At 43.0% G+C, this 27,340-nt stretch overlaps 1 protein-coding gene across 2 annotated transcripts in view; it reads right to left on the reverse strand.

The window, feature by feature from the left end:
• Positions 1 to 26,417, reverse strand: part of PAPPA (pappalysin 1) — a 224,891-nt gene extending 198,474 nt beyond the window's left edge. For both annotated transcript variants that reach the window (XM_069985507.1, XM_069985506.1), the window contains exon 1: positions 25,899 to 26,417. In XM_069985507.1, coding sequence (XP_069841608.1) covers positions 25,899 to 26,322 — 424 coding nt within the window. In that variant the 5' untranslated portion in view covers positions 26,323 to 26,417. The remainder of the gene's footprint in view (positions 1 to 25,898) is intronic.
• Positions 26,418 to 27,340: the final 923 nt, after the last annotated feature.

Raw genomic sequence — 27,340 nt, forward strand, 5'->3', positions numbered from 1 at the left:
CATCACCATGTTATCCAGTAGGTGAAGCCTTGATGCAGTAGTGCAGGGAAAAAAGCACTTTATAAGCATTTCCCGTAAAAAGTGTACATTGGTGATTTGTATAACTTTTGGGGGACAATACAAAAATTTTCTCCGGACTTTAATATCGCAGTAACAGCACACAGGATGGAGGTAAAAAAATTACCTTCATCCTCAGTTTCCCATGCGGATAAGCAGCAGATTAGATTCTTCTAACCTGCTGATAGTTTCCCTTTAACAGCGCCACTCTTTTCCTCAGTCTGGGAGCGGTATTGCATCCCAGTCCCATTGAAGTAACTAAAGTTGAATTGTAATACTACATACGATCTGGGGTGAGGTGGAGCTTTTTAAGGCTATGTTCACATTACGTAAAAGTACGGCCATTGTTGCCAGAACAATGCCTCTACTTCAATGGGATCCCGGCCGGAGCGTATACACATTGTATACGCTCCGGCCGGGATCCCATGCAGACCCGCAAACAACTGACACGTCAGTTTTCTGCGGCCGCAATTGAGTGAATTGCGGCCGCAGAAAGACCTTTCAGTTCACGCAATGAAGCAAGAGGCTCCAGCGAGCGGTAGGGTCACAGAACGGCCGGTCTCATACGTAGTGTGAACATAGCACAAAAGAAAGTAGCTGTGATTTTTGTAATACCAGACACAATCTGACCACAAGACCAGACACAGTTTAAAATTAAAAACAGAAAAATTGTTTAGATCAGGAGTTGGGATGGTCCGAACCGAGTTCGGTTTGGGTTCGTACGAACCCGAACCCTCGCTAATGATTCCCGCTGTCTGCCTGCTCCGTGGAGCGGGCGGATCCAGCGGGAGGACCGCCTGGAAAACTGGGATATAGCCATAGCCATACGCTGTATCCTAGTTTTCCAGGCGTTACTCCCGCTGGATCCGCCCGGTCCACGGAGCGGGCAGACAGCGGGGATCTGCTGCCGAGCGTTCGGGTTCATACGAACCCGAACCTCGGCAGGTTCGGACCATCCCTAATCAGGAGAATGAGTGGGAAGACAAGCTTCACTTCCAGCAACCCTATAGCCTTATCATTGAGTTGCCTGGATGGCGATTGTAAAATGTGCTACTACATGTTCTCCCCACTGGTTCTCTTGATCAGTGGGGTTGTCAGCTGAGAGACCCCAACGTCTCACTGTGCCTACTTTGCCCATTGAATTTTTTTTTTGTTGTTGTTGTTATAAAGCTTAATTGTCTATTCAAAACATGCAGAAACAAAGACCCTCCACAGACCCTGCAAATGTTCCATACTTGCAAAAAAAAAGCATACAGTAGCAGTAACCCTAACCCTTACATTGTTTTATTCCCTTCCAGCGGCCCTTGTCAACCTTCCCGTTCTGCTTTGCTACCCCTTCTAATGACTACCCCCTATCACCCTCCAGAGTTTGCCTGACAGGATAGCCGACTATAAGTAGCACTGCACATACTGTAGGCCTGGGCTAAAGAACCTGAATCATGCATGATGGGAATTGCAGTTTTGTACCAGCTGGATGGCCAAAGGCTCCCCATCCCAGCTGTAGGCGAACTATTATACATTGTGTTGGAAATCTCCACCACAGTACCGTTTATATGGAATTATCCATAGTAACATAAAGTAAGTTCATAGTAAAGGAAATACAAAGGTTATTGGGCACTGTCTGATGTCCATTTAAGAAAAAATAAGGAAGGAAAACGTAGCTATGCACGGCCCTTCCAACTTGTAGAATATCCCTATTATCCAAGAGCAGCTTGGCAGATGATTAATGAAAGTGCAGGATGTGTGGAATGCAGGAGGGACCCACGCCAGCCTTTAACTGCAGCTACATGACATACAGCCATGCCATTCTGCATGATGCCAATTACCGCTCTCCATCACTTCATGCATTTTGTATTCCGGAGGGCCTGGATTTGGTTGTGGCTCTATGTACAGTATGTGCTCTGTGTTTCCTGCGCACAGAAATCGGGGGCAGGTGAGGTGATTTCATACAGAAGAGGGAATTCAAGGTCAATCCCTAGCCACAGCGCTCAGAGCTCGGGGAGGGGGCGTTCCTCGCCATTCCTGGCTTTAATTGTCAAGTATCAAAGCAGTAGACAAACGCTCCAGAGAGCAGATATTCTCCAAGAATCCATACGAAAAGCTTTTATCTGTCAGGTGGAAAGTAATGCGCTTAGACACATTGGGGCTGCTCTGGTCTCAATGTGGCACAGGCCATGTCAAGGGGGAAGTACTGTAACAGAGTCTTAGTTCCTAGAAGAAGAATTGGTGTCACGGGCTGACACACTTTATGCTCCATCCTAACGCATTAAAAAAAAAAAAACTTTCTGCAAAGTAATATTATTTTTATATAAATCCTTATTTAATACAGCAGATATCAGGGTCATCGGTGTACGAGCTATGCCAGTCTATTTTGGCTCGACGTAATGTGGTTCCCAGTAAATGATGTTAAGTATATAACATAGCTATTGTATGAAGCAGAAACTGGCAAGAAGTCTCAGAAATGTGTAACATGTTAATGCTTTGTTTACCATAAACTGAGAAGAAACTCATGGCAAGAATGTTCAGACTTGGACTTTCCTCCAAACTAAATATTTTCTCCCTTGGGCAGCAAAAGCATGCCAGGCCGTGAAGAGTTTTCCCCTACTCCCAATTGGCAGGTCGAGCTAGCTTCAATTAAAATGCAATTTTAAACCATTTCTATCTTTTTTTCAGAGGGAAAGGCTGACTGTTGGAATACCACCACTCGAATGCAAATAAGTGCCCCTATAAAGAAAGGAATGGAATTGGTGACCCGACAAGAACCTGGAAAACCCTCCTAGACTTATTGCGGTTTTCTTAAACCCTTTTTTCAGCATTGCAGTAAAATCCCGATGAGTACTTTCAGTTAAAAAAAGATTCTTTCAGTTAAAAAACAAAGAAAAACATTTCATCGGTCAGGATGTGGGTGTTCAGACCTTCACTGGTCATTAGAATGAGTTGGCAGAAGTGTTTGGTAGTATGAGGGAACTTACCAAATATTTGGGTCTGTCCGAACTCAAATGCTTGGCATATGGCTCCCGGTGGCTGAAGAAGTTGCATGCAGCCCATCCACTCATGTTTTCTGGGCAGCCTGAGGGCTGCATCCAATTTCTCCAGCACCTGGGAGTTAAATGCCAAGCATTCGGGTTCGGACAAACTTGAACGTTCAATAAATTTGCCTATCACTAGTGCTTGGTTGAATGCTTTTCTCTTTGGGTTCTATAGAAAGCCTATGGAGGCGATCTCCTGCGGGAATTTTTATTTTTCTAGGACAGTCCCTTTAAGTACTGTGATAATAGGATGACAGCTTTACGTCAGGTTTGTACCAATGTTTAATGATCATTGATGGGTGGGCAGCGACCCCTTATGAATATGGTGGACTCTTTTTTAGCAACATTTAGCGTGCGCTTTTTGTGATCTTCTAAAGTACTCTACAGTTCAGAATAAGTGACAGAAACATTATGCTATGCTGTCCTCAGTTGTAAAACAACAGGTTCCCCATAAGATGATGGTTTCTTTTGGTTGGTTAGGAGCCAATGTCTTTATTGTCATCCACTATCTATGACGTATGAGCAATAACGAAGATATTACCTAGTCAGTACAGGTTGCCATTGGAGATGATGTCATTGATTACTTTCTATTGATTTATGCTCTTGCCCAGCCTTTTAACATCACTATCAAATGGGTTTACGCTCTGCTCCAACAACCGATTCAGATAAAAACAAGAATGGACAGCTTTATGATGAAGTATATTCCAAAGTTTACAAGACGTGCGAGCAAGATGCACTGTACTGATGGTAACTGGAGACTGGAGAGCCAAGGTGGGAAATGAGAAGGAAGGAAATACAATCGGACAACACAGTCTCGGAAACAGAAATGAAGCAACTTCTGTGAATACAATGACCTTTTCATAGATTCCTCGCACAAACAAAGTGATACCTTTGCCCGTGCTACAACCCTCCAGTTTCTCTGGCACAGCGTTCCTCACATCGTGGCTGACATACAGCTCTGCTACTATTCTTTTTACGGATCATTTCAGATGTTATTCTGAGTTTATCTCATAATTTTATGGCTTTTGTAAAAGATTCTTTTTTGTTCATGCTTAAAGTGACACTGTCACCCCCTTTCTGTATGAGGACTTCTCTACATAGCTGTAAAGCCTAAATTTTGCAGTTTTCATACCTTACTTTATAAAAGATCTCTTGGTGCTTGGTCGAGTGAAAAATGCTTATGGTTGGTGCATTGTGCCACCTGGGCGGGGCTTCACAACCGCTGTGTCAATTCAAACCGCCCCTCCATAATTTCATCGGCGTCCAGGGCCCACCCCCTCTGTTGGTGAATTTTTTATTACCCCTGATAGCCAGAATCTTGCTCCATACTGACAAGGGGCAAATACCCCGAAACGGCTGTCTGTGGATGGATGCCTAGCCTTGGTAACCCTTGTCTTATGTTGTTACACAGAGTTAGACTTTGACTTATAGGGGCCACCCTGGTGTTTCCCTATTTAGGTCCCAGTGCTCGCAACAGAGCGAGGACCTTCACAGCTGTTTTTGTTGTTAGCACTAATATTACTATCTATAATTATATTTTAAAAATTATAATAACCATTACTTACGTCCTCATTCTCGCACTGCTGCAATTCTGATGCTCCCCTGATCCCTGCTGTTGCCCACCTCCTACTCCATTTTAATACTTGGCATTTCCACTTGGCAATTCCTTTAATTTCTTGCATGTTAAAGGAGAAGTCCAGCTGATTGAAAGATCTGGCAAGGCCGGGGGGGGGGGGGGGGGGGGGGGGGTTGGGGGGGGGTAATTGATTGCGAGTACTAACTTACCTCTCCCCATGTCTGCGGTGAGCGGCTGGAGTGTCCGCAGCACCCTCTGCCGATAGGCAGTTTCCCCCCAAATTGTTATGACGTCACAACTCAGGGGAAAAGGCATGTCACAGCTGATGGACTGGCAATGAATTTTCCCTCTGCCCCTGCCGGCTTTTATAATCCATTGAACTTCTCTTTTAAGAAAGGACCAGGGAGTGGAGATGATCAGAGATCATCAGAATTAAAACAGGTAAGAGATTGGGAAATCACTTAGTTTCTTTTTTTCAAGTGAGTCTGTCCCTTAAAAAATGAAATTATCCCACTGGACAGTTCCTTTAGGGCACTTAAAGGGGTTGTTCAATGAAACAAAATTGAAAAAATAAGAGGTGTATCACATAGATACAAGTAAAGAAGTACAAACTGCTGTTTTTAGTAAGATAGCTCACAACCCTGTTATATTTTTCTCTCCATGGATCTAATCACTTCCTGGTTTCTTCCCTAAACTGTGATTTGTTAGACAGGGTTGTAACAAGACTTCATGGTGCTGCATAGCAAAAAACAGTATGGGGCCCATAAATCCTATCAGAGGCCCTCACAGCACAGCAATCCAAAGCCCTCCCCAACAGCACTCAGATCGACCCTCTGTGAGCACCGTCCAGGGAGGGGCTGGCGTGATTGTTGGCCATGAGGGCCACTCTGAGCGAAATACAACGAGATCCAGAAAAATTCAATACTTTTACCTGTAAACCAATTTTGGCTAAGAGAAATAAAGTAACTATAAGAGGTAAGAGACAACAGAAGCCATGACTGCTCTACTGTTACTGTATGAGAACCCACTATCTGCATTCATCCACATGGTTTTAGCAGATTAGTCGACATCTATCTATCTATCTATCTATCTATCTATCTATCATCATCATATATATCATTATATATCATCATTATACAACCGTGTGTGTGTGTGTGGTGTGTGTGTGTGTGTGTGTGTATATATATATATATATATATATATATATATATACAGTGGTGCCTTGGATTAAGAGCATAATTCGTTCCAGGACTGCGCTTGTAATCCAAATCCACTCTTAAACCAAAGCAGATTTTCCCATAAGAAATCATAGATATGCGGACAATTGGTTCCACATCCCAAAAATAATGATTTATTATTCTGAATAACATGTAAAACAGATGAAACAAATATTCAGAAACAGCAGAATCTGTGATATTATAAGTTACTGTACAGTAATGGAGAGGATGGGAAACACAAGGGCGGACAGAGACTGCAGGGAGGAATGAGCAGGGCAGATATGGGCACATACATGCAGCACTCTCTGTCCGGGGAGAGAGGGGTTACAGCTATGTAGAGATTACCTCCACAGTCCTGTCCCCTGATGTAAGCCCCAGCCTGACGTGGATCTGCTATGATTTGGAAGGTGAGGGAGACTTCCTGGGTCAGAGTACAGGGCTGTCGACCACGCTGTGAAGACCATGCCCCGCCCCCACTCGCGCTCCCACCCAGTACAGGGAGCTCTTACACCAAAGCAATGCTCTTAAACCAAGTCACAATTTTAAAAAACTGTGAGCTCTTAAACCAAGTTACTCTTAAACCAAGGTACCACTGTATATATATATATATATATATATATATATATATATATATATATACAGGGCCGTATTTACCACTAGGCACCCGTGCCTAGGGCAGCACCAGGGAGCAGGTTTTTATTTTTTTTAGTTTCCCTCCTCCCTTCAAACTTGCCAGTAAATGTGGTGTCTTTTCCAGGGGAGTGGGGAGTATGGTGGTATTGGTCAGGTCTGGCATCGCCAATAGGTGCGTGAAGATGGGGCGTCTTCAGGTTTAGTGCCTAGGGCAGCAGCAGCTGTTAATACAGCCCTGTATATATATATATATATATATATATATATATATATATATATATATATACACACACACACACACGGTTGTACAAAAGTAGATGGACAGTATGTGTAATAGGGGGAAGAGGGAGATTTATAAAACATGGTGTAAAGTGAAACTGGCTCAGTTGCCCCTAGCAACCAATCAGATTCCACCTCTCATTCCTCACAGACTCTTTGGAAAATGAAAGGTGGAATCTGATTGGTTGCTAGGGGCAACTGAGCCAGTTTCACTTTACACCATGTTTGATAAATCTCCCCCAAAGATAACGCTATTAAACATACTGCTTTGGACCACCCTGTATATATATATATATATATATATATATATATATATATTATAGGAGCATGACACATGACACTGGCTGATATAAGTACCAGCATTAGGAACGTTCAGTGCTTGTTTTTTGCTGCAAGTCAATCACAAGCAAGCTCCATTATGTATCTTTGGGTTCAGAGCGAGGCATATTGCTGCCAATCTGTTGCAAAATACTCACACCTTTAAACTGTCTGTACAGCTCGTAATTTAACATAAGCTATGACTTACAACCTGGCACATATAATAGCACTGAGCTCCAAAATAGTCTATGAAAAAAAATTACACATTTTTTATCATTTAGCAATAACAGCTGCAAGAATCGAAGCAAAACAGTAGTAACACGATGGAATTCTACCTTCTATATGCCTCAGTGACTTAAAGGGCTTGTTAACCCATGGAAACTCCAAACTGGGTCAAGCTGCTAATATCTATGGGATTGTTAGGTCTCGCTGAGGCTAGGTTCACACTACGTTTTCAGCATCCGTTTATGTGCATCCGTTTTTCCATTGACTTCCATTATAAGAAAAAACGGATCAAAACTGATGCGTTTTTTTACGCACAATAAAGTACTGTTGACACTACTTTTTTGACCGTTAAAAAAAACGGATCCGTTAAACGGATGCTGAAAACGCAGAGTGAACCTAGCCTAAGGTAGTTCTTAGTGCACTCACATTTCTTCTGCACTGGCGCATGCTAAAGTCAGAGGCTAACCAAGTAAAATGACTCCTTCAGAGTTGGGCCACCCCTGCAGCTGCTCTGTTCTCTGCAATTCTACGTGGAAATTTATCAAACATGGTGTAAAGTAAAACTGGCTCAGTTGCCCCTAGCAACCAATCAGATTCCACCTTTCATTTTCTAAAGAGTCTGTGAGGAATGAAAGGTGGAATCTGATTGGTTGCTAGGGGCAACTGAGCCAGTTTCACTTTACACCATGTTGGATAAATCTCCCCCTATGACTTCCTTAAGGGTATGTTCACACTGAGTAAAACACTGAGGAAAGTTTCACCGTGGAACCCCGCCTGCCTCAGTGTCCCATAGCAGTCGGGATTCCGCAGTGGAGAGTTCGCAGCAGAATTCCGCTTCTTTTACTCAGTGTGAACATGCCCTAAGTGTACGTTCACACAGGACGACTCACCGCGGAAATCTCGCTGCGAGTTTTGCATCGAGATCCGCTACGAGGCAAGGTCCTGGCAGGACCCTGTGCATACATACTGAAGTATGTAATTCAGCTGCCCCCGCTCGGCGCCCACTGTGTGTATGCAGAAAGACGGGACCCGGTGCAGCTATGTATGCACACAGCGGGAGCCGATTAAGGGGTTAAGGGGGCGGCTGAATTACATATGTATGTATGCACAGGAACCTGCAAGGACCTTACCTCGTAGCAGATCTCACTGCAAAACTTGCAGAGAGGTCGTCCTGTGTGAACGTACCCTAAAAGGGTACTCCAAAGAAAAAAATTGTTTTATTATCAACTGATAATTGTACAGGATTGTAATTTCTTTCTATTAAAAAAAAACAAACAAACAAAAAAAAAAAGTCTTCCAGTACTTATGAGCTGCGGCGCCGAGGAGGCAGGCGGCAGGGCAGACATTTCACACTGCTCCGCGATCTGCGGTCCGTTGCAAACTCCCCCTTCCCCCCGCAGGGCGGTGCAACCGCAGATCCCGGAGCAGTGTGAGATGTCTGCCCTCGGCGCTGCACGGACCACCGTGGAAATGATCTCTGAGGGATCCTCCGGCAGGGGCAGTGATGATGGCGCTGCACCTGCTGGGGGATCCCTCCAGCGACTGACCGGAGGGATTCCAAGAGTGCGAGGGGCCCTACCCGCCCGGGGATGACGCCGGTGCCGACGTGGATGCGGGGCAAGGGCAGGGATAGGCAGCGGTGTGGAAGTGCGGCGTGGGCCGGATAAATAGCCTCAAGGGGCCGTAGTTTGGAACCCCTGCACTATGCCATGGAAAATCTACTATGGCAGTTGCATTCATAAGGTCCTGGCTATAACAATCAACATGTGATCACAATGTATGCCTCTGTTGCAGGTTATGTTAAAAACAGCATGTATTCTTATTTTGCCCAGTAAAATTGCAGACACCACACCACAAACCCAGATTTCATTTCATGCAGTCTTTATTTTGTTGGGGGGGGGGGGGGGGGGGGGGGGGGTAATGAATTGATTTTAAGGTCCATTGTCTAAAGTTAAGTGTCTAAATTAATTTTGCTGCTTAGTTTGGGGCCCATAGTTTTGTAGCAAAAAAAAAGAAAAAGAAAAAAAAACAACAACTTTCAAATCAACTAGTGCCAGAGATCTGTAATTTACTTCTATTATAAATGTAGTCTTCCAGTACTTATGACCTGCCAGCAGGAAGTGGTGTATTCTTTCCAGTCTGGAGAGCCGGAGAGGTTTTCTACTGCTCTGTGCAGGCCCTAACATGGACAGAGGTGGCAGCAGAGAGCACTGTGTCAGGCTGGGTTCACACACAGTATATTTCAGGCAGTATTTCATATCATATCAGGTCCTTATAGCAACCAAAACCAGGAGTGGATTGAAAACACAGAAAGGATCTGTTCACACAATGGTGAAATTGAGGCCGCCATATAACAGTAAATAACTTCCATTATTTCAATATAACAGCCGTTGTTCTAAAATAACAGCAAATATTTGCCATTAAATGTCGTTCATCCACTCAATTGCAACATTATGTGAACAGATCCTTTGTGTCTTTTCAATCCACTCCTGGTTTTGGTTGCTATAAGGACCTGATACGATTATAATTCTACAGCCGTAGTTTTGGTCGCAAAAGTCCGGCCGGTGAAAACAACGGCCGTTATTTTACATAGTGTGAGCAAAGCCTAAGACTGGAAAGACTACACCACTTCCTGCAGGACATACAGCAGCTGATAATTTCTGGAAGGCTTGAGATTTTTTTATTAGCAGTAAATCACAAATCTCTGGCACATTCTAGCAGCAGTTGATTTGTAAGAATTATTATTATTATTATTATTATTATTATTTTTGCTGTCCTCTGCATCATCTGGCATTTCCTGCCAGCGACCAGCATCAGTGCTAGCTCAGATCCCAGCCACTTGGGCCCCAAGTTAAAAGCTACTACAGCATCGAGGTGGCTAGAATATTAACCCTTTCTAGCTAGCAATCGCTCCTCCCCATGATGTTCTGGTGGCTGCTGGGGGTCTTCTGAAGGCCTCTGTGACTGCCATGATTGTACATTTGTTACAGCTGTCTATCAGTATAGGTCAGGCGTAATAGACAGTATACTGCAATACATTACTATTAGTGCCTATTTCTTGATCTATGGTACGCCGATGCCACCTTTCACAGGAGTAAAAAAAAACTCATAGTCCTTTAGTTTTAGTTTTATGATTGGTTGGTAATTGAATGTTCTTGCCTCCTCATAAACTGGGAGTAATTTTGAGCAATAAAGGATTGGTAAAATCTGCCTTAGTGCTGAAACACGTGGAAGAAACATCCAGCAAATTCCATTTAGATGATGTTTTATTGAATCTTGAAACAGCAATAAGTCAGCGAGTATGGCGCTATAATGTGGTGTTTAGGAAATCTAAAGAAAATTTGTATCGTCATAAGAAACGTATTTGCTTCTACACCCACCGGTTAGGGCACATGACGGATCTGTTGCAGAAATTCCAGCTACTCGTAGATTTGAATGGAGTTGTTGGTGAAAGGATGTATGTGGGAAATTAGCAAGCCCATCCCCTTTATGGACTTTTTTATTTATTTTTTTTTCTTAAAGCAATATACTTGATGGTTCATTTGCTTAGAGTTTTTTTTACATGAATGGATCGGCACTGGAGCGGGACTGCAGGTGCCACAGTACTTTTTTGAACCACTACCCAGTTCCCGCACACAGCGCCGATCTATTCTCGAGCACTGAACCGGCATGAAGGACTGGGGATGGTCCCTCTGGGCCCCAGTGTGATGAAACCCCCTCCCCTCTGTGACACGCCTCCATTGATTCTAATAGAGACAGGTCATAGAGGGGACGTGAGATCATCACACTGGGGGCCAGTGGGCCCACCCTGTGCTCAGGAATAGACCAGCACCGTGTGCGGGAACCAAGCGGTGGTTCAGGTTCAGTTGATGTCTTGAACAGCAGTGTAACAATACAGCAATGTAACAATACCATGCAAACATACCCCTCTACTTGTACATAATGGTTACATTGGCCCCTCATAGGCGGGAACAAGACATTTTCTTCATCTAGGTTCACTGCATTTTTCCACCCATTTAATGTATACGTTAAAAGAAAGAAAAAAACACGACAATGCTGTATGCCACACTGTAGAATCTGTTTCCCATTGACTTACATTATAAGGATATGTTCACACAACGTACGGCACTCAAACAGAATGGCCGTTGTAGTGCGTGTCAAACAACTTCCGTTGTTGCATTGAAAATTGTATTGAAATCAATGCACATCGGGTGGAAATAATTGACATGTCGGCCATATTTCAATACATTGTATGTACAACGGCTGTTGTTTGCATTGACTTCAATGCAACCTATTTCACTATAAAGAGAACAGTTGTTTTAATTGAAAACAACGGCCATTTTTGTCATAAAATGTATGTTGGGTCAGCAAAGCCTAACAAAGACAACTGATCAAAATGGCGTTGACCACTTTTTCTGTACGTTAGAATTAAACGTAGCCAAACGGACAAAAAAAAGCAGTGTGAACCCAGCCTAAACACTACCATGTTAAACTAGTTCTGCAATGCCCTTAGCATTGCTGAAATTAGTGGGTCCTCTCTTTTTTGCCACCCATAAAACCTTCTCTTTGAGGGTGTAGCAGTAATAGTATAGAAAAGTTGCATTTTGGAAAGCACTGCCAGAGCCCCAGGTCCACACCTTGGTGGCTATTAAACACATAGCTTTATTTGTAGTAAGGACAATGTATTTCAAAGTTACATCTATTTGTTAATCAATGAATTCCTTGCTACTCAGTAGGTACAGGAGCAGGGACTCCTGTCTTTAACAGGAATCCCTGCTCCTTTAATTTTTTTTTTTTTTGCTCAAAGCAGATCACAAAAATTGGATTAGGCTAAAGACAGAATACTATATGGATCATTACTCTGATTGAGGTGATATGATTATTATATCAATCGGTTCTTCCAATGCTGAGATATAAGCTTTAGACTTTTTATTGAAATGAGGTGGTAAAACTCCCGGGGTGTTTCCCAGGGCTGAAGAAGCTGAATGTTGCTGGATTTCTGCAGTCCAGGGAAGCACCCTTTAGGCTTTTTCTCCTAATTTGCATAAGTGTAGAAATAAGCAAACCTCAAGTTTGTCTGAAATCAAACTCCCGGCATATGATTACCAGTGGCTGAGGAAGTTAGATGCAGCCCTAGGGAGTCCTTGAAAACGAGGATACAACCTAGGGCTATATCCATGTTTTCCAGACAGCCTTCAACTTTTTTGGCCACAAGTAATCGAATGCTGAGAGTTTGGGTTCGCTTATTTCTTACAAAATGTCTGAAGCTTATATCCTGGTGTTTGAGTGACGCATTACGAGGTGTTAAATCTCTTGATGGAAGGCAAGAAACCTCTTGTACTCTAAATTGGTAGTGGATTAAGGCTGGTGAATAACGCTGATTATAATCTTTTTGAAGAGCCATATTTATGCTCTCCTCACCTCAACTCTGCGCTCCTCTGAAGCAGTAGAAGTCTATTGCTGTCCACAATCACTCATTACCAGACACCTAAAAAATCCTTTTTGAGATTACACGTCACATCGTGTGTGGGCAAAATCACTAGTGTCTCCAATATTAGGAATGATCTCGGAAGGAAAAATATGAGAAAAAAGTTTCAGCTTTAGCTGTCTTCTACTCATCAGATAACCCCTTTAACTATACAATATTATTATGCTCCACTTCAAACATACATGGAACACACTCCATATCTCATCTTTGCGTAGGGGCACCCACAGATTTTGACTGACCCTGCGGGAAGTGAGGAGGTAATAGTAGACAAAGTGCAGACTACAGTAGGGGTATCTATCTGACAGGGTATCTGGGATGCATCAGAACTAGGGATGGTCCGAACCTGCCAAGGTTCGGGTTCGTATGAACCCAAATGCTCGGCAGCAGATCCCCGCTGTCTGCCCGCTCCGTGGAGCGGGCGGATACAGCGGGAGGAACGCCTGGAAAACTGGGATACAGCCCATGGCTATGGCTGTATCCCAGTTTTCCAGGCGGTCCTCCCACTGGATCCGCCCGCTCTACGGAGCGGGCAGACAGCGGGAATCATTACCGAGGGTTCGGGTTCGTACGAACCCGAACCGAACTCGGTTCGGACCATCCCTAATCAGAACTGGAGTGGTAGTGGATCAATTGGATGTCTAGAATTGTTTTGTTTTAATGATAAAGAGGATGTACCATCACGTACACTCTCCTTAAAATCACACATGAATTGGACGTTGCCGGCATCGGGAAGCCGGTGCCGCGGTCCTTTTTTTGAACTGTGGTCCGGTTCCCCCGTACGGCGCTGCTCTATTCATGGTTAGAATCAATGGAGCTGCGACATGGAGGGGCGGGGGTTTCCTCCCACTGGGGCCGGGCCGGCCTGCCTCCAGGGCTTCACCCCAGTCCCGGTAACCATGAATAGGGCGGCACCGTACAGGGGAACCGGGTCCTAGTTCAAAAAAAGGACCGCGGCACCAGCTTCCCCATGCCAGTGCCGTCCGATTCATGTGTGATTTTAAAGAGAGTGTACCTGATGGTACATCCTCTTTAAGAACTATTTAAGTTGCTACTTAAACCACAAGTCATTGGGGCAGTCACTGGCAGCTTATATCTGCCCCACCAGCCTTGATTACCATATTTCCCCTTATCTGGGTATAGGGAGAGCTCTATCAAAAAGGGCATAGGGGGTGCAGAGGGTTCAGTTGCATCCAGGCACAGTCATTCCCTAAAAGTTTCCACAGATCTACAGGATAGGAGATAACTAGGTTATTGATCACTGCCCAAAGAAGATCAGTTGTCCAATTGTACTTGTCCCTAAGCAATTTTTTTTAAATAAAATATAATATATAATATAATATTGATGATCACTGAATCTGTAGACAGTGAATGGTGGTTGAGCATACTGCTGTGTTCACTCAGTGAACAACTAAACTTGTGACTGGAGTCCATTTCAGTGGTTGGGTTGGCCAACAATTTGCTAGATATCTCTTATACCAATTTCCCTTACATTACACACGGAACCTGTTGTTTTTTATACATACAATTGTTTTTAAAGGTGTGGTCGAGATAATTTCTTGGTCCATATGTTGACAAATAAACAATATACAAAGTTATATAAGTTATATATAAGTCTTAACTACAGATGAGTGTAATCATTTGCCATTTGATTACCGATGGCTGAAGAAATTGGATCCAGCCCCAACGCTGCCTGGAAAACATGGATACAGCCATAAACCATAGGTGGTATCTATGTTTCTTAGGTACATGTAGCTTTGGGGCTGCATCAAACTCCTTCAGCCACCGGTATTCAAATGCCGAACAATCCGACTGAAGTATGCTTGAGTTGCGCTCATCTCTAGTCTTCACCATACAGCCTCAGTAAACAAGGTGATACCATTTACTGTCAGAGAAAATGATGGCGCCAACAACTAAACAGCCATAGATTTTTGGGGATGATGATCATAACTTTCATAAAATCTCATAAATAATTTAGGTATATTAGATATTTAAAAAAATTAAGACGTAAAGACTTCTTTACAATTTCGTAAAATTGTAAAATAGATATACAAAAAACACGGCTAACATAGTAATGTACAACAACCATAATGTCTGTATAACAATGGGTTGCTTATAGAGAAAAATGACTGCATCGTAAACATCATGATCTCCTGGCCTGGTATTACATGGGAACTGTATACACAATAGAAATATACCATGAAAATATTTCAATGAAGACTGTGTGGGTTCTATGACCAGTGTGTTTCATCACTACTCCATTATATAAACACATTATTTTCCGTAAGCATTGCATTTTCTGCCTGTTCAGCAAGCGAGCACATAAGTCAGACTCAGGAGCATGTCTATACTTGTTCTAGGCTTTCCACTGATGAATATCATATTCAGGGATGGAGGAAGAATTAGTTTCACATTTGGTACCATAAAAGTGTTAGTTTTCTTTCTTTTCAATAGAAAAGATGAACTTTGTGCTAATTTGTCAGCCCCCCCCCCCCCCCCCCCCCCTTTAACTTAGGGCCCCAATTTCTCCTTTAACAATGTTTGTAATAAGAATCCTTGATTTGTTCTTTTCAATATAGAGAAGAGCAATTGCTGGTCACACAATAAAACTTTTTGAAGTTTTAGTTTTAGACCTCAATTACTTTCAATACAGATAAATTGTCCAGGGTTATGCTCTTATGCACATTAACTGAAATAGACACTTTCCAATTGAATTCTATGAAATATATTGCTAGATCTCGATGCTCTGTACACACTCAGCTTGGCCTGTGCTTTCAAAGGGGAAATGGGGACTCCTCTGGGAGTTTATCTCCTCTAAGAACAAAAGGATCGGTCATGTTGAACTGATCTTTCATTCCCCAACACATGATGTAGAGCCGGGAAGCAAACACTCAAATTAGAGGGCTGCACGGCCACGTGTGACAGCAATCGCATCTAAAACTTTAATACATTTGTGATTTGGCTATGAAAAATTGCCAAACCTTGAAGAATTTGCGAACAGGTTGGAGTTGTGAGCGACTTGTGAGAATATATATTAGTGCTCTTCTTTATATAGGACACCGGTAAATAGTTGTGTAGAAGCAGAAAAAGTTCCAGAACTCTTAGAATCCAACAAAACTTTTTCATTTCATCAAATAAAATCCAAATTCATCCCCATGCATATGCACCAATCTTACGCCTCTCGGGAGAAGGTAGAAGTTGGAAGAAGTTCCAGCACCAGTGACGTCTAATAAACCTTCTTTTTTTCCCATCAAATTAAAGGAGAACTATAAAAATCTTGGAAGGGCAGGGGGAAGTTGGGTGGTAACATAATAAAGAAAGGAATATCTACACATCTCCGTGCCGTCACAGTGCCCTGTCAGCCTCTGGTCTCCAGTTTTCTTCCAGTTCCTGTGTCGTGCCGAACTGGAAGGAACCTAACATGTTTTGGTAGAAGGTAGAAGTCAGGATAAATAGAAAAATGTTCTGGCACTGGTGAGTATGATAAAACTTTTTATTCCATCATATTAAAACCCAAATGCATCAACATGCAGACACAATGATCTCTGGCAAATGGCCTTAAGGCAGTATACCAGGCACAATATCTACAGAGCAGGTGTTTACCATGTGTACACTGGGAGAAGTATATACGGTAAGCCCTCGCACCTGTGGGTTGCTGTTGCACCTTCTGTTTTTTGTCTGTACTTAAGCCACAAGCAGTGTGCAACCTGCAGTGTGAACAGTCATAGATGTGCTGCCAAAATTTCCCTTTTTTTCTGTTGAATGTGAGGTGTGTGGCTACCTCCTGTTGGCCTGCACTCCACCCATGTCCCAATGCTGTTATAAAAGAGATCATTTGGCTCCTTTCTGCCCAGTTGTAGGCTTATTCAGCCCAGGAGAGGCCATTGCTAGTGTGAAAATGCTAGAGTAGGGACCGTGTCTCTGGGGACGCCTTAACGTGGTGACATGGTACACTCTGTTTGATGAAATAGTTTGCTAAGATCCTCACTTAAAAAAAAAATTATATTTAAATTTTTAATATCTACAGAGCAGGTGTTTACTGTTTGTACACTGGGAGGAGTATATACGGTAAGCCCTTGCACCTGTGGGTTGCTGTTGCACCTTCTGTTTTTTGCACAATAATCCGGGGTATATGAGTGCCGACCTGTCAGTTCAGCGTTTGCTTCCCCCTCGTTCCCTGCTCGCTGTTTGTGCTATTACATGCAAAGATATCGAGCAGTGACCAGCAGGAGGGGCCACCCGATCAATCCTTAGATCGTTTGAGCAGCCTATTGAGACACGCAGCATATTGAAAGAACATGATCAGTCGACATTGTGCATGTTGGCTGATCGTTGCCTTTAAACAAGCACTACTACACTAAACACCAAGTAAAGCCGATATTCATTAAGGGTAGGTTCACACGTAACTGATCCACAGCGGATCCTTTGCTATCATTCTGAATAGGATTACATACTCGCAGCAAAATTTTCATCTCGCTGTGAGTGTGTAAACACGTCTTGCTTTGGGGGCTCCCGACATCCTCTTTTGGGAGAACACTGATTGGCTGAGCGGTATGTCACATGCCGAGACCCCCGAAGCAAGCCGGAGTGTGGACTGATAATTTGTACTCTGGGCCACCAGGAGATCGGACTTTCAGCTGCGAGTATGTAATCTTATTCAGAATGACAGTAAGGATTCTGCAGCGGATTTCGCTGTGAATTGGCAGCGTAAAATCCGCTGAGGATCAGTTATGTGTCAACCCACCTTAAGTGTAATAGGGCCTTTAGTCATAGTGACGATCTAAAACTTTAGAGTTTCTCTGTCGTTTCATTTTTTTTTTTTTTTTTTTTTCAGAAATCAATAGTACAGGCGGTTTTAAGAAAATTTGTAATTAGGTTTATTAGCCAAAAAATGCATTTTTATCATGAAAAAGCAGTTTGAAGCTCTCACCCCTGTCTTCGTGGTTCTCTTATGGAGAGGGGAGGGGTTGAGGGAGATGAGGCACCAAAACAGGAAAACAAAGAGTTAATTTACAGCTACATCACTGGGCTCTCTCCTCTGAAGTCAGGACTGACCTCTCTGACCTCTGAATACCGCTTTCACACAGGTCCCGCTGTGTAATCCTTTGTTCTCTGCTCTCTGCTGGCAACTAATCTCCCTCCTCCCTCCTCCCCCTCCCATCCCCATAGAACAGACAGGGCTCGACTACTGTAAAAGAGTCGAGATTTCCTGATAATAAGCAGTAAATGAGAGAGAGGAGGGAGGGGGAGACCTGGGGAAAGTCATTTTGAATGCAGATAATGGCATATTTGCCTAATAAACCCAATTACAAAGTTTCTTAAAATCGCCTTTACTATTGATTTCTGCACAAAAAAAAAGAAATATGACAGTGACACTTTAACCCTTAGGGCCGCCTCCATGCGTTCAGAGCAGGGCCGCGCGGCGGCCGCACTCTGAGCAGCCGCAATCTTGGGACTGCAGCTATTAGCGGGCATGGTCTGATTGCCGTGCCTGCTAATAGAGTAATCGGATGCAGCTGTCAAAGTTGACAGCTGCATCCGATTACTCGATGCAGGAGCGATCCACACATCTTACCCCGTCCGGCTCGGCACGTGGCTGCAGCAGCCGGAAGCAATCGATGTGCCTATCTCATCGATCTATGCTGCATATCTATGCAGCATCGATCTGTATGAGAGATCAGTGCACTTATACTAGAAGTCCCTCAGGGGGAATAACCCTAAACCCCAGGGAGAATAACCCTAACCCCAGAGGGAATAACCCTAACCCCAGGGGGGCTTCTAGTATAAGTGTAAAAGTACAAATAAAAGTGTTATTATAAGTAAAAAGCCCCCTCCCCTAATAAAAGTTTGAATCACCCCCCTTTTTCCCATGTTATAAATAAAAATAAATAAATAAACATGTTTGCTATCGCCGCGTGCGTAATCTCCTGAACTATTAATTAATCACATTCCTGATCTCGTACGGTAAACGGCGTAAGCGCCCAAAAATCCCAAAGTGCAAAATTACACATTTTTGGTCGCATCAAATCCAGAAAAATTGTAATAAAAAGCGATCAAAAAGTCGTATATGCGCAATCAAGGTACCAATAGAAAGAACACATCATGGCGCAAAAAATGACACCTGACACAGCCCCATAGACCAAAGGATAAAAGTGCTATAAGCCTGCGAATGGAGCGATTTTTAGGAACATATATTTGTTAACAATGGTTTGAATTTTTTACAGGCCATCAGATACAATGAAAGTTATACATGTTACGTATCGTCGTAATTGTAACGACTTCATGAACATATATATCAAGTCAGTTTTACCCCAGGGTGAACAGCGTAAAAACGAAAAAACCCCAAATAAAAGAAATGTTTTTTTTTTTTTCAATTTCACCACACTTTTAATTTTTTTCTTGTTTCGCAGTGTACTTTATGAAAAAATTCAGCCTGTCATTTCAAAGTACATCTAGTGGCGCAAAAAAAAAGGGCTCATGTGGGTTTCTAGGTGAAAAAATGCAAGTGCTATGGCCTTTTAAGCACAAGGAGTATTTTTGTTTAAAATAATTTCTCCGTTAGTAGCAAACAGAAATAAAAATGAGTTCCGATGCCTTTGGAAAATCAATAAACATGAAACGTTTTTCCCATTACATTTACGCTTCAAATTAGATTATAGTCATACTAATGACACACATAGCCACTTTGACAAGCCCAGTGCAAAACAAACATTTACATTTAGACTAGTCTATTGACTTTGATGAATAATTCCTTAGTGATTCATGGACAAATAAAATGCCTCCTTTTGGCTTTATCGCACATCTCCCTCTGCTCCGGCCTATTTGCCCTGCACATCTTGTTCACAGTTTATACTCATGAGGTTCCATGTTCATTCATTAAACGTGCAAATATTGTCATTGCATATGTTAAGTCACAAAAAGCCGATGCCAGTAACATACGTTCTCGAATATTAGAACTTTTTGGAAATTCCCAATGTCGCTATGCAAAAAATACATGTCCGGATTTCTATCCAGCTTAAATGTACAATGGGCAACCTTCCTAGGTTACTTTCTGTCCAAAAATATCTATTTTAGTGTTTAAAGAGTATTTCCATTTAAAAATATTTATACTAGGATTCAGCAAGATCCAAATACTCTGTAAAGAAGGTAAAAACCTCAAAGAGACTTGGGGGCTGCCAGCGTGATTGTCCGTACAGGTGCAGGGACTCCTGTTTATTACAGGATTCCCTGCTCCTGTAGAGTAGTAGGTGGCGGTGTATTTACAGTGTCCTTCTGTGAGACTTTCAAAGCCTGTTTTTTAGGTGGTAGTTAATGATACCTTGTTTTCATGCGTATTTGTATTTTTGGAACTTGTAGTGTTTTTAAAATGCTTTGTATGAGTGTAATATACTGTTATAGCATCCATACCACTTCCATACGCTACGCATATTCCCACACACTTGCACTGAAATGATTTCAGATTGCTGAGGAGCTTGCTTTAAGATTAGAGGGCTCCCAGTAGGGCCTAAAACCCAGGGTCGCTTGGGGCTCAACAACTATAGTCATTCTAGTCCTTTCCTGTGAAGGATAAAGAGAAGGAGGAAGAGTATACAGAGCGAAAAGGACTATAGGGAGAAGTTAGGCAAAGGCCCCATAACTACTCTAGGAACCATTGTCGTGACTCACTTTAAACCAAGCCTAGGTACTGAACACTTCCCCAGATACTTCTTCAGAGAACCTGCATACTACAGGTGGGCATTAAAGTTCAAAAATACCAACTTATCAGTACAGATGAGCGAACCTTGAGAACACTCTGGATTCTCCAAACCCAAGCATGTGGCATTTGATTACCAGCGACTGAAGAAGTTATACGAAGCCTTAGAGAGTCCTGAAAAATATGTATAGAGCCTATGGCCTTAGGGCTGCATCCAACTTCTTCAGCCACGGGTAATCAAATGCTGCATGCTCAAGTTTGGACAGAATTGAGTGTGCTCGAGGTTCCCTCATCTCTACTCGTCAGAAATCTACTGGGAGGGAATTTGGGAATAGTGTTACAATGTGGTCTAGATCAAAGTCCTGGGACCCCAATATTCTTTCTCATCTTAGGAAGACTAGCCCTTGTTCAAGCCATACTTGTCTATTGTATTTGAAGAGGTTATCAAGAATTGAAAAAAAACAGGGCTGCTTCCTTTTAGAAACAATGCCACTCCTGTCTCCAGTTTTTGTGTGGTACTCCAGCTCAAATCCATTGAAGTAAATGGAGCTGAGTTTAAATACCACACACAACCTGAGGACAGGAATATTGCTGTTTTTAAAAGAAAGTAGCTTAGTTTGGCACGTCTCCCATATTTTGGAAGACTGTTCATCCAAAGACTGCACCACTTGAGCATCTGACTTGTTGTATGCACCATAAGATCAAGGAAAACCCCACATACTGCCTGGCCGGACACCTGGAACCATTTCCATCACAACCACCAGTGCAGCACACCATTCATCATGCCAACGCACAGAGAGTGCGACCATGAACAGTGTGGGGCCAGAGGTCCCAGTCAGCCCACATGCATTCTATTTCCAGTGATTACTGTGATTTAGGGTCACTATTATGATAGTGGGCACTAAAACATATTGTGGTCAAGTGACGTCATGATTGCTCAGTGGTTAGCAGTGATGCCTTATAGCATTGGAATCCAACCAAGGGATCACTCTGGATTCTTCGGTTTCCTCCCACACGGCAGAGAAAAAATACTTAGGGGTTATTTTGGAATTTACATTGTGAACCACATTGGGGGCTGTTGTGAGTGATGACAATCTAATCTGGTGATTCTAATTACCATGCCCAATGGAATGTTTCCACCCCATGTACCCCATCCGACTTTATGGAGTTTTTTTGCTTTATTATTTTGCCGATGCAAAATACTTTTTTTTTTTTACTTGTTTTTGTGACACTACGTTTTATCTTGATAGAGCTTTATAAAGGCTACGTTTTTTTCTGGTCAAGTTGAAGTTTTCATTGAGTTTTCATTTCATTTTTCATACAGATTTGTGGGAGGTAGAATAAACAAAAAATGTATTAATTTTTTTTAGGTTTCTCTTCAGATGTCTTTTATGATGTAAGACAAATAACATGAATATATAATTTGGGTTGCTACAGATTTTTGTTTCATAATAAAAAAAAAAAGTTTGCATGTGAAAAATGTTTTTTTTTTTTTTTCTTTTTAAACAAGAGATTTAAAAACTTTTTTTTGTCCCTTTTGGAAAGTATACAAGTTCGATCTAAAAGCCTTTCCTAGGACCCTGGCTGTCATGCCACTCTATGAGCATCCAGTGCATTGGGGGTGCCAATGGGATTACAGTGGGATCCTTGATGTTCTGTTAAACTCTGCCACTATTGGTCACAGCATCTAAGGAGATAATTTAACCAGAATTGGAGTACCAGGCATATGAGGAGTTAAACAACAAGGATTGAAGTTCCAGGCATCTAAGGAGTTAAACAACCAGGATTGGGATTCTAGGCATTGAGGAGTTAAACAACCAGAGTTGGAGTCCAGGGCATCTAAGTAGTTAAACAACCAGGATTGGGATTCTAGGCATTGAGGAGTTAAACAACCAGAGTTGGAGTTCAGGGCATCTAAGTAGTTAAACAACCAGGATTAGGATTCAAGGTATTGAGAAGTGAAACCACCAGGGTTGGAGTTCCAGGCATCTGAGGAGTTAAACAACCAGGATTGGGATTCTAGGCATCTGAGAAGTTAAACAACCAGGATTGGAGTAAAGGGCATCTAAGTAGTTAACCAGGATTGGGATTCTAGGCATTGAGGAGGTAAACAACCAGGGTTGGGATTCTAGGCATCTGAGGAGTTAAACAACCAGGATCGGAGTCCCAGGCATCAGTAGTAGGATGTCAGCTATATGTGGACAGTGCAGACACTGCACCTTAGCTGCACCATCCCAATGCCATAACTATACAAGGTGTTTTATAAGCCACTGGAATCAAATAATAAACACAACCATCATAAAACAGTATATATATGTATATTTTATGTATGTAATGCAGTGACTAACTTGCTTAAAAGGCAAGCAGAGGCATTTGCTTACCTCCTATATGACATAACATGAATAAGTCGAGGGTAAAACCTGAAAATACATTATATAAAATCCTAAAAATGCCTAGACTGCCTCAGCCCTGCTCCTTTACTAGAGTCACAGCCACCATCAAATGTGCTCACACCTAGGAAGATACCAAGGAAGCTTACGTCACTTGAGGGATATCCTCTGACTAATGCTACCTCTACTGTCTTCAAAAGTGATGACAGTGCTACGGTGGGGAATGCAGAATCTTATTATTTACAACCATTACTAATATATTTATGTTATGGGTATCAGTGATTGCGATGCTACCCTCCGCAGAGGGCTTAATACAGAAGGAGCCAAGTTCCCCGTGTACTGACAGCGTTGCACGATGCAGTGACAGCCCGCTATTCCGTTTACAATGTAGGAAATATGTATACAGTCAGTGGGCTAGAATTAACAAATTATCCATAGACTAATCACTTTTTCACCCAAGACACTCTCGTATTGTAAATCCTTCCCGGATAATACATAGCAGACACTTGAGATCATCTGAGTTCAGCTTCGAAGACTCCAATCAAAGCCGTGCCAAACTACAGCTGACAACAATTAGAATTATCACAACTACCGAATTAAACTTCACCAAAACAAAAATCCTTGCTTCTACACAGTTTTAAGTTGGTAGCGGCTAAAGATGGTCCAAATTAACAAAAAAAAATAAAATAAATAAACAAATAACAATAATAATAGACGGAAGCCAAGAATCGACGTCTTAAAATGGTGCCCTGAAGCGAAATGTATGGCCCTATTTACACTAGTATTGTAAATCTTCGGAACTGCCAAGAGAGACTCCAAGTGAAAGCCTCCTGGAAGAAAACCTTGTGTTTATTCATGCTGTTAAAGCTGGCTATGCTTACGCTAGTAGGTCATCATAGTGGAACATACCCTCATGAGGTAAGACGCCCACCCCCACATCATAACTTCACCACCCACACAGGGGCACCACCCATAGCTGCCACACAACTGTAATAATATTCGCTGCACTCAGTATCGTCACGCATCAAATACATCTAATAAAATTATATTTTGAAAGTACTGAATAGCAGAGATTGCTACTACTACTACTACTACTACTATGGACAAAGGGGTTGGCACCATTCATGAATTTTACGCTCGTGAATTGTTTATTTACTCATCGTCGTAGTAGTAATACCGTATCAATGTTTCATTGTACTTGTACTGCATTGTATCTCGTCTATGCTTCATTCACACGCAACCCACTCAACAAGACAGGAGGAGGAATACTGATGTTTATATTAACTCTATACGTTTTCAGCCCCTTAGACGACATTCACTTTCACTCCACTGTCACAGTCCGCCAAGGTCTAATAGCCGTCATATTGTTTATATACATCTGGCTTAAGGGCAAACACTTCAACGTAATGGAAACACTGAAAGAGTACAAACTCCTTTCTCATCAAAGGAAGCCATAGGATGGCTTTTCAGTGTAAAGTCCAGGATTTCCCTCCTCACACCTCCTGCAGCAACGACCGACTTCGGGGGTCTGTGTTTGCCAGTGTACACAGACAGGACGCTCGTATGTTTATATTGTAAACAGAATAAGAGTCCCATCGCCGTGGTCTTTAGCTCTGACGTGAAACGTAGAGAACATCAAAGATGAAGTCATTGTGTGTGTGTGTTTTTTTTTTTTAAAGTTATAGCTCGTATTTCATCAGGATCTGGTATTAAAGTCGGGTACCGTGCCTAAAGTTTACATCACTACTGCTAATGTAAGAGGCATTAATCATTGCAACCATTATATCAGATCTGCTGAAATCTATAGAATCATAAGGTTACATATATGGCAATCTGTTTCCACACTTGGCTGCGAACGTTCAGCACTTAGGGAAGCGTGAGCAAATTGCTCCGAATAATTTTGTACGTTTATAAGACACTTGATGAATTTCGTAAGCGAAAAAAAAAAAAAAAAAAGACATCATTACGTCTAGGGGCAGCTTTGTAGTCTACCCAGTTTCAATGTGCTCCTCTATCCACCTGCATTTCCTGAAAGCTGCTGAGCTACAAACTACATTACCACACAGGCTGGGGAGACTGCGACCAAAACAGACCCACTGCAAAAGTTCAGCATTCCAGACATTCCCCCAAATTACAGCAAAAGTCTTATCAAATTTCCACCGTTAGAAAGTTGCCCGCCTGTGATGTTCAGTCCTCTATCCCGAAATATAAAGCTCACTACTACTAGACACAAGAGTCTTTCTGCACCTGCTTTTAAGCTTCGATTGACTCCATTGACTGCCTAATAAAACGCATCTAATAACTTTTATCCATAAAACGAACGGACATTGACAACTGCCTATAACCCCCCTCTACGCCTACGGATGACGTCCGACTGTCGATTCTCCCAAACGCAAAGATACAGCAGAGCTCTACTGTATACAAACATCCGAATCGATGTAAATTGTATTACTGCTATATTTACTACGCACGCTGTGCTTGGAAATGTGAGGTCATACTGCAAAAAAAAGTCTTGGCAGAAAAAAAAAAAACAACAGCGTGAAAGAGGTAGCGAGACTGTCACATCATGGCACATGCGTCATGTTTACATGTATGTGAATTATTACGGGGAGGGGGGTAATTGCGTCCAGACGTGAGCGATTAGGCGCATGCTGGAATTGTTGCTATTGGTTATTGTTGAATAAATGTAAAAAAAAAAAATGGGAGAGGAATAATATTTACACTAAGAATATTAATAATAAATAATAATAAGAGGAGTGAGAAGAAGAAGAAGAGGAGGAAGAAGAAGAGGAAGAAGAAGAAGAAAAAGAGGAAGAAGAGAAGGAAGAAGAAGAAGAGGAAGAAGAAAAAGAAGAAGAGGAAGAAGAAGAAAAAGAAGAGGAGGAAGAAGAAGAAGAAGAAGAAGAAGAAGAGGAAGAAGAGGAGGAAGAAGAAGAGGAGAAGCAGCAGCAGCAGCACACACAGAGCAGTCATGATGGATAATATTGGGCACTTACCTGCAATAACAGCGGGGGACCTCTGCCCTCCCTCGGCTCTGAGCCAAACTTGTAAGGTGAAGGAGTCCCCTGGCAACTCATTACCCGCCTTCAGCCGCAGCTGGTCCCCATGCCCAGTGAAATACAGAGCTCTCCCGAGGGGCATGGACTCAGCAGCACCTTCATGCCCCTCTGGCTGCTGATGGTGAGGAGGATGATGATGGTGACGGTGATGATGGAGTCTCAGGTGTTCTAAGCTAGTGAGGGAGCGGCGGCCCCGGGCCAGGCTGGTAGCGCAGGAGCCCTCCTGGACGCTGCGCACGCTGCGGTTCTTCCGCACTGTCCTCCGTGCCCGCCGTGCCCGCTCCTCCATCCCACACTGAGAGGCACTGGCCAAGGCTGCAGAGAGGAGCCCGAGAGGCAGCAGTAAAGTCCAGAGCAGCATCTCCAACTCTTCCCCCCCCTGCACCCCTCTCTTTTCTCCCGATCTGCCAGCTTTGGGCGCTATCCTCCTGGCCGGCCACTTGTCCTGGTGCAGGATCTGGGAATCACCAAACAAGGTGTCCTGATCTACTCATCCAGTAGATTCCACACAAACACACACCACCACCCCCCCTCCTCACTTTATTATCTTTAGACATAGAATTAAGGAGAACCCCCACCACCCCACCTCCAATATCCCACAATGAGATGCTGAGTCCTCCCCCCTCCAAAGGATGCTTCAGCTGAACATTTTGTGCCTTCTTTATAAGCTTTAAGCCCACACTGTCCCCTTAGCCCCCTCCTCTCTCCTCCTTACAAAATGAAAGAGAAGCCCCCTCCTAGGATGAGTAAACAAGAATATGCTAATCTACTCAAGGGTGCTCCACCTTCCCATTCCCCACTGAATGATTCCTATTAAACTGCAGGGATCATGTCTGATCAATGAGGATCCAGTGCAGGCTGGGGAGGAGGAGGAGGAGGAGGATGACTTCTCTCTTGCCTCTTCTTCCTCTGCTTCTCACACATCCCATCCATTCAGGTAGCAGAGCTGTGAGCAGGCAGTGTCCCCTCTTTTCCTGCTGCCTCCCCACTTTCCATGCTCATCCCTGTCCACAGCACACATTCCTGCTTCTTCTGCTCCCCCCTCCTTCTCCTGGCTGCTGGGAGGAAAAGCTACTACTACTGCTCGAGATGTGTGCTCACTCCTCATGCCCTCTCACAGAGTCCTGAAACTTGATTCTTTTCTGCAAATAACATTCTTTATCCTTCCTTCCCCCTTTACTTTTTTAGGTTCTTTAAACTTACATGAACCCCCCCCCCCCTTTACCCTCCCTCTCTTGAGTTTACCCCTCTTCTTCCAGTTCACTTGTAGGAGGCAGAGGGTCCCCCATAGGATGAAGAAAGTGATTACCTTAGTCCAAAAAGCTGCTGCTTATAGTCACTTGCTTGAGTTCAATATCTTATTTGATGCTATGGCAGAA

This window comes from Dendropsophus ebraccatus, chromosome 10, assembly GCF_027789765.1.
Source record: "Dendropsophus ebraccatus isolate aDenEbr1 chromosome 10, aDenEbr1.pat, whole genome shotgun sequence".
Classification (NCBI taxonomy): domain Eukaryota; kingdom Metazoa; phylum Chordata; class Amphibia; order Anura; family Hylidae; genus Dendropsophus; species Dendropsophus ebraccatus.